This window comes from Glossina fuscipes, unplaced genomic scaffold, assembly GCF_014805625.2.
Source record: "Glossina fuscipes isolate IAEA_lab_2018 unplaced genomic scaffold, Yale_Gfus_2 90, whole genome shotgun sequence".
NCBI classification, from domain to species: Eukaryota; Metazoa; Arthropoda; class Insecta; order Diptera; family Glossinidae; genus Glossina; species Glossina fuscipes.
In genome coordinates, this window is record NW_023998444.1 from 89,121 (window position 1) to 97,647 (window position 8,527).

General features: G+C 33.5%; 1 protein-coding gene across 1 annotated transcript; it reads right to left on the reverse strand.

Annotated features, from left to right (window-relative positions):
- Positions 1-301: 301 nt before the first annotated feature.
- LOC119638547 (hematopoietically-expressed homeobox protein HHEX homolog) lies at positions 302-6,846 on the reverse strand. Its single transcript, XM_038035415.1, has 3 exons — positions 6,387-6,846; positions 2,758-3,003; positions 302-306 (listed from the first exon to the last, which is right to left on the reverse strand). The coding sequence occupies exons 1-3, from the start codon at positions 6,844-6,846 to the stop codon at positions 302-304; spliced, it is 711 nt and encodes a 236-aa protein (XP_037891343.1).
- Between the last annotated feature and the right edge of the window lie 1,681 nt (positions 6,847-8,527).

Sequence of the window (8,527 nt, forward strand, 5' to 3'; positions counted from 1 at the left end):
TCCCTGTTGTTTGTTTGTTTGTTTGTTTGTCCTCAAAACATGTTCAGATTTTTTTCAATAATCTTTTAAATGCTCTCTATATAGTCGATGATAGAGAAAGACAGAGATAGAGAGAGAGAGAGAGAGAGAGAGAGAGAGAGCAAGGGTATCAAAACAGGACATGTATATCAAAAAGAACGAACAATCGAAGAAATTCTTTATTATAATATTTATAAAAGAGCTGAACACAATGAATCATACAATCATGCATAAAATATGATATGACTTTTATGTGTTAATATGTAGCCTTGCATTGCATTTTTTACGCTGCAGGTAAAAGTTATATTAAAAAGAATATTTTGATATTTAGATTGATGCGTTTAGATGGACGCCGCAAAAGTGGGCATTCATTGTGTTAAAGCGCTTAATACAGTTATAGTGTTGACAAATCTAGTTACCTATAGAAGAAGATGCATAGATGCGTACTCAAAACAAATCAAATAAATGAAAACAATTATAGTCAATAACTTTAAAATTAAATTATTACAAAAAACAAATAAAAAAAAAAAAAACTGAAATTTAAAAAGATAAAAAGAAAAACAATATATGAAAATAGATGCTAAAGAAAAATGAAAACAAATCGTCTTTGTCTTCATAAAAACGATATAAACAAAAGTTTTATTTTCGTCCTTGTTTTTAATAAATAGGAATGTGTGTGCTTGTGTATATACGTTTTTTTGGAAAACCATCGACAGGCGCAGTACGAAGACTTTAACCGATTAAAAGCTACCTATACTACTATCGCTTACCCTGTGGCACGATCTCTCACGATCGTTTAGGTATACTTTGACAGGGAGGATGACTATCTGGTTCCTACCTAAGAACCTACGTTGACACTCCTTTCTTTCTTTGTTTTCTGCCTTCCACATTTTCGGATCGTGTAACATTTTTGTCACGAGATTATGGTGGGGAGGGGAGGGAAATCTCTGATTTCCGTCTGCTTCTTTCACTTTCTGTCTCTCGTTCGTTATGGTATTTAGGACAGAGAACAAAGACAAAGAACACGTATTCAGCGTTTTCGATGTAGTCGCAGAAACTACAAAATGGGCCCTCTATTTTAAACCGATGTAAATACGCTTTGAGATAATCATGGTCGAGTATTAATTGTGTTAAATAGAGGTCAACCTCGTCATGCTGCCTATTAAACAAGAGCCGAAAATCTGGTATGAGTCAGGGTAAATGGATGCAAGCTTTACCTGGGCTTTTTAAGGCCGCAGGTCGATTGGTATTATAGCAGCGATAACGAATGTTGCATCTTCCGACACCATACGGTATGCGCAGAGCCGCTATGCTCTTGTGTATGACGGTATATCGAGCGCTTTTTTAGAAACGGAAAAGCTTTACAGTATCGTCGCAGCTACCACTTCTGCCGTCAGTTTGCTACGGTCTTGCCTAGGGCCCCGCAAGTTTCGTAGTAAGTGCGACAACGACTTTGGTATTTCCGCTGGCTTTTCGTCCTTTTTCTGTTTCGTAACCAAGTTTCCCGCCAGTAAGGTAGGCAGTGGCTAATAAGGTGGGATAGGACTCTTCTTTCCTGTAGGGCAGCTTTGATTAGGCTGTGTGTTTGTGCGTGTGTGTATGTCTGGGTAGCGATATCAAACGCCATGGGTTATGCCTACCTCAACTACCGACTCAACTGGGCACTTTTCCAATATAAGGGGTGTTTATACCCTATATTAGTTAGCACGGGCGTATGTAACACGCATAAGGCATTGAGATAGACCCATCTTTTATTATACCACTCCATTTCGAGTCAAGATCCGAACTAATAAATAAGCTTATCTGTCCGTTTAAATGTCTGTCCATGTAAATTTGTGTTCAGGCTACAGCTCGCAATTGTTGAGACATTTTGTTGAAATTTCTTACAGTGACATGTTTTGATCCAAGGACAAAAGCTGTTGAAAATGGCTCGGATCGGTCCACTCCCCACATAACGCCCTGTTCGGAAAACTCAATATACGCAAAAAATCACAATTTTCAGAATTTCTTAGTAAAAGTGATAGTATTTCGCTCAAGTTATCAAAGACGTTTTAATATGATGACTATCGGTCGACTCACAAATGGTTGACTGTTTGACAGCTTACACGGCAAATGGCAATTTTGACCTTTGCTTATTTTATATTTGTGGATCATTTAAAGCAACTTGTCTTGAGTTTAAAAAGCATTTTAATGAAGTCCTAATCCCCCCTTACACCCCTTACACCTTTGAAACACAAGGTGAATTCATCCAATTGAAAAGTACTTGAAAAATTTGAATTAACAAATTATTTGCAATAAATAAGAAAATAATGTAAAATAGAAATTAAACAAATTTTATTAACAAAAAAAGCATACGTAGCCTTAAATGGAATCGATTCCGGCCCATAATTCACAACATACAAAATTTAAAAGTCAGACAAAGTCTTTTTCAGATTTTATTTTGTTTTTTTTTTCTTTTGTAAGAAAACCAGAATAAGAATAAATTTTTTCGCTGCTCATACAGAAGGAAGAAAAACGGCTCTATTAGCTTCACTCATATGGGAAATGATCTCATACAAGTCATGGAACGTATTTTCACTTCATCAATTTTTTTCTTCATTTATTCGATGAATTATTGTTGTTATTGTTGTTGCTTTTTTTTGTTCTCCAAATTTCTAGATGATATTATTTTCAATCTATATCTCATTAGTTCATCGGATGATATGGTACTGTAAGAATATTTCAATTGATTGAATCTACGCCATTTGGCGCGACGATTTTGAAACCACGTCTTCACTTGACGATCGCTCAGTTTCAATTGCATTGCCAAATGTCGACGTTCCTCCGGTGTTAAATACTTAGCATTGGCAAAAAAATATTCCAATTGTTTAGTCTGCTCGAAGCTAAACCGTATCTGCCCCCCTTTACGTTTAATACGGGAATCAATGAAATTGTAATAATTCGTAGCATTATATGCATTAGTGCACAGCATCTGATGAACGGCATCTATTGGATGAGTTAAATGAAAATGCAAACATTTTAAAAAATAATCGAATGGAAATTCAATAAGATTTAGGTGTTTGCTCTTTTATTGTTTTTTACATGGGGTCCATTACATATTGTAAAATAAAAAAATAAAAAATAAAAATAAAAAAAAAGTGCTCAAAACATATAACGAACACATTAAAATAAGAATAATAAGAATATTAATGGCAGAAGGAGTACTTGTTACAAACCACTATGACGTAGTTATCTAATATTGAAATTCACGCTTGTTTCAAGATATACAACTCTCTGTATGAAGTTAATCGCTAATAAGATGTTCCCACTAATCTCCCAATAACGATAAATGCGTTTATCCGTTACAATATCCGATCGTCTGCCCTTTTGGCTATATTAATATGATATATTATTCCGTTACACAAAAGTGGCATCCAACATGGGGTCCATTACATAAAACTACTATTGGACTCTAACGGGATGGTTAAAAGTATTATACTATCTCTTACACAAAATAATAATTTACTCAATGATGAATTCTTAGTAAATTTCAGGCAAATATCTTTGATCTCTGCATGATCTGTAGATATATATATCTCAATATAATTATAAAACTTATTATATTATGTATGACTATTAGTTTCCATTAAACGCCTTGTCTGAGATATTTTGCTCTTCTAAAAGATTAGACGAATGTGGTATAATTTGCCTTTTTCACGATTGTCTTTGCTGAAGACGAACGGGTGAGAGTTCCTTGCTGCGTTCATATGTTCCACGAAAATTTTTTTTAGTCTGCCTGAGCGGCGAAAGCATATAAGAATTGCTAGGCAAAATGGAAATCATTGCAAATCTCTTAGTTAATGTTTTATCGGAAATGAATTTTTATCTACGCAATTCTCTACTCTTTCCTGCTATGATCCGAACAAGGCTTTTGCAACGAGATAATTCCGATTCAATTGAACTCTAGGTATGACTTAAGCTATCACTTTAGCTTGGATAAAAAGTGATGAAATAAATTCTTCGCTTTAATGCAATGAGATCACATTTGATTTTCTGGGCAAAGACATAATTGCGATTTCATAACACTGCTAGGGGAAGTCTTAAACCCAATAACTTGACACAAGTCCTTTGTATGAGATTAGATTTTATTTATTCTCAAAATATTCTCATTTGGCGATAACGTTGATTGGTCAATCAACAAAGTAAATAAGTAAGTATATGCATGAAATCTCTTTGCTCTACTGTCACTCTTGCTCTCTTTCCCATTTCCTGCCCATTTCGTTGCGTAAGTAAATGCATGTATGGAAATTCAAATGCATGGAAGATAATATGAATGTATGGTGTGTAGTGGGCTGTGGTATGTTTGCGTACCTGTATTTCTATGTGTGCATGTACGTCCGTGTGTCTGGCTTATATCGCATAATATTCATAATTTTTTTGATTTTTTTTTGATGATTGTTTTTATCAAACATTTGCAATTTTCCCTTTCTACTATCAAATTAGAAGTAAGCGAATCGTTGTTATTTCTTTTACAAAAAAACAAGAAGCTAATTATATTCGATTGTAGCCGAAGAGAATTTGGAATACTCGCCGTTTCTTGTCTCAAGATAGAATGTAAAAATTTTTATTCTTTCTCTTCTTACTCTTAAATGTTAGCAACAGATGATTCGGCATGCTGTATTAGAAGAGCCTCAGCATGAATATGAAGTCCTTTGCCTAAGTCTTAATAAAATCTACAAACTTATAAAAGCCAATCTTTTGCTCTCCAGACGTCAGAAGTGTTCTTTGCACGGTTGAGGTGCCATTTCATTGCTTCGATTTATTTGCAATGCCAATCTGCAAATTGTTCCAACCAGTGTTTACTTTACATATTACATAGTTAGATGGTCGGATGTGCTTAAATCGCTTCAGAATTTGATATTGATCTAGAATATATATGCTTTCTACAGTCTCTAAAGCTTCATTCTTGGTGTTGCAAACGATTCGATAAAATCAATGTATCTCTCATCCATCGATGATGGCTACTAAAATTGCGACCAATGCGTTATTATCTTGGAGAAATATTTCAACAGGCGGACAAATGGTTAAGTGGACAGTAGTATGTGGTGCTTGCAAAAGCAGAAAAAGATTCCATATATGGTATTCCGATTTTCTTTATAAAAATGCTTATTATGCCAACTCGATGGGATATGTTTTTGTTTGAAATAAAAAAATCTCATGATACTTTACCCTCTCACTATCACTTTTTAAGAGTGCAAAATATACGCCTTCCTTAATAGCAAAAACAAAAAAAATTGTGTTGCATATGACCAGAGAGAGAATTTAATTATGGCGGCATTGCAGGAATTGTTTTTGATAACAATTTACGCTGATTGCAAATTGAAAGATGTTAAGGAAATTTGTTATTTTTCCTCTTTTTCTCTACTTCTTTTACTTGTTTGACGTGACATTCTTGTGGTATTTTTGGCACTTGCTTTGCACTTACAAAAAAAAAAAAATAGCTAAGAGTCTTTTTGCTGGCAAAAATTCGGTGAGTCGATGACACATTCACGATAAAGAAATCGACACGCAGTAGCGCACATAATTGTGGTATAGAGTAGAAAAAGTTTTTGCAGATGTACACGCAGAAGGAGTTGAGATGGACCCACTTTTTATTGCACTGATTAGAACCGTTTTCTACTAAATTTCGTAATTTTTGAATTATTTTGAGGAAATCGGTACATCAATGTATTTTGTCTCAAGGGTGTATGGCTACTGAAATTGATAGGGATCACACCACAATTTTGATTATTCCCCTAACTACGATGGAAGCTGATATGTCCGATCATATTTTGAAGCAGCAGGTTAAGCAATGTGTGAGGCCTGACGCATTAAATAATTAGAGATGCGTGATAGGCCTCGCCCTGTCCAGGGATAGGATTACACCTAAACTTTCACTCTGGTACCTAGTACTTGGAAAAGACGCTTTCTTCTGCAGCATTCTCTTGCCAGGCTAAGTAAGGGGTGCCCAACACAACTACATTAATTACTGGTGGTTCTAAGAAAGTCCTCTGATTAAGGTTTCACGCCATGTGTAGACATTAAACATCGATATAATCTCTAGTTTTACCCTTAAACATACCTCTGTACCTATAACCCTTCCCGCACACAACATTCCATGTATGACTGATATATGTATACGTATATGAAACAAGAAAAAAAAACCACAACAGCTTTTGTAATAAATTAAAACGGAACCCATTTTAGCTTATATCGTTGAGAGAAATACTTTTCTCTCTAATGCTTACTGTGCATGAACTGATTGTTATTATTGAAGTTCTATACGAGATGGATATTACTTTGTAGATAGATTGATGAACAAACTCTTTATTACTGCTTCTCTTCGTTACCTTTATAAATTATTTGTTGTGGACTACGGCTCTTCCAGTACAATGATGATGCTGTTAGTTCCGTAGTTGGATTTGCAGGCATGGTTACACCATTGTTCAGAAATTGCGATTGTAAGGAGGCGAAATTTGTCGATAAATCCGCATTCAAGTAATGATGCATTAATGATGCTGTAGGTGATTTGTAAATTTCATTAAATGCAAATGTGTTTTCATTATTGTTAGTGAACAATTGTTGATCTGTTGTTTGATAAGCGAAAGAGCGGCGAGCCGTGGCATCTACCTCATTAACGCTCAGATTATTAGTAAATATCGTATGATCTTTGAAATCTTTAAGATTTGGATCGCACCGTCGAGGCGTTATTATTGGTTCAGCGGCGGTTTGTTGATTATCGGAGGTTAAATGATTTCCTAAAATGCTTTCGATAGAAAAGGCCGAGCTCATTCGCTTAATCGCAGTCATTTGAAAATCTTTAACATTAATATTATTGCTTTCCGTTCTTGTCTTGTGTGTGTCTTTAATGCGCGCTGCTTTATTAACTAAATCAGTTGATTTTCATTAAATTTGTTAACAATTTTTCTCTTATTAAAATTAATCATATTGGCGTGATAAACAAATAAAATAATTAACACCAACAATAGTAATAAATCATTTCATTATCAAATGCTAAACAACTTAAAGAATCAAATCACCCCATATCCATATCGATAAATACACATGAAACCTTATACATATGCACAGAAAACGACGCTTAAGCAAATCATTGATTATATGAAAACAATAAATAAACCATATTTTCTATAATTTTGATAATAAAAATTTATTCTTCTATATAAAATTGAGTGTTGATAGACGTTGTTGTTGTTGTGTCGATGTTGTGGTCATTTAAAAAAAAAAAAAAAAATTTGATTACTTATAACATTTGGTTGCTTGATAACATATATAATATATCAATTCTTCTTAGCAGACGTTCCCTTGTAAGAAAAAAAAAAAAAAAACAAATACAATAATAGTTTTAAACAATTTCAGAACGGTGTGAAAATCTTATCCATCCATATCATCGGTATTTTGCCTTTGATCGATACATATTTCAACTACAGTTGTTAATCATTGTCAGCCTTCTTATGATAACACCTTTAATGCTTTAGGTGATGATAGCTGATATAATACATGCTTAAGCCCCAAATGAACCAAATTTTTCATATGGGAAATGATCGAAAAAGCAGACCGATCCGAACCATTTTCAATAGCACGCGCCCGCACGCCAGCATATCAGTGTACAAAAAGTTATCAAAATATCTCAAATATTGTGACCTCCAGCTTGAACGTAAATGTACATGGACAGACATCAGACCACTGGGCAGGCTTAGATCAATTCAAATTATGATTTTGAATCGATCGCAACGTCTACGAATTACATATGTGCGCAGCCATCATGGGGCCACGGAAGGATTAATTATTACCCAGTAGGTATAAAGCCTCAATGCATAACAATATTAAAATTTAAAATTCGGTTCAAATGCAGTTCAATTCAACTCGAATTGTACTGAAATTCATTCCAAACTTTACTGAAATCCAATTCAAAATGACTTCATATTTAGTTCCAAATCAATTGAAAGTCAAACCAAATTTGATTCAAATTTAATTCTATTAAAATTAAATTTAATCCATTTTAAATTCAATTTAAATTAATTTCAAATCAAATTCAATACAAGTTGAATCAAGTTCATACTTAATTCAAATACTATTCGAGTTCAATTGAATAAAATCGAAATCAATACTATTTCGATCCTATTCGAAAACAATTCAAATTCAAAACATAATCGATCCAATTCAAATTCATTCTAAACTCTATTGATATCTAATTCAAATTCAATTCAGGGTCAACTGCAACTCAAACTATATTCAATTGAATTAAATTCAAATTAATACAAGTTCAATTGAAATCTAATTCAATTCAAATTCAATGCAATATCGATCCAATTCAAATTCGTTCTAAACTCTATTGAAATCTCAATTCAATATCAATTCAAATTTAATTCAATTCAACTCAAATTCAAATGAAATTAAATTCAATTCAAATTCAATTCAAATGGATACAAGCTTAATTAAATTCTAATTCAATTCGAATTCAATGCAATAT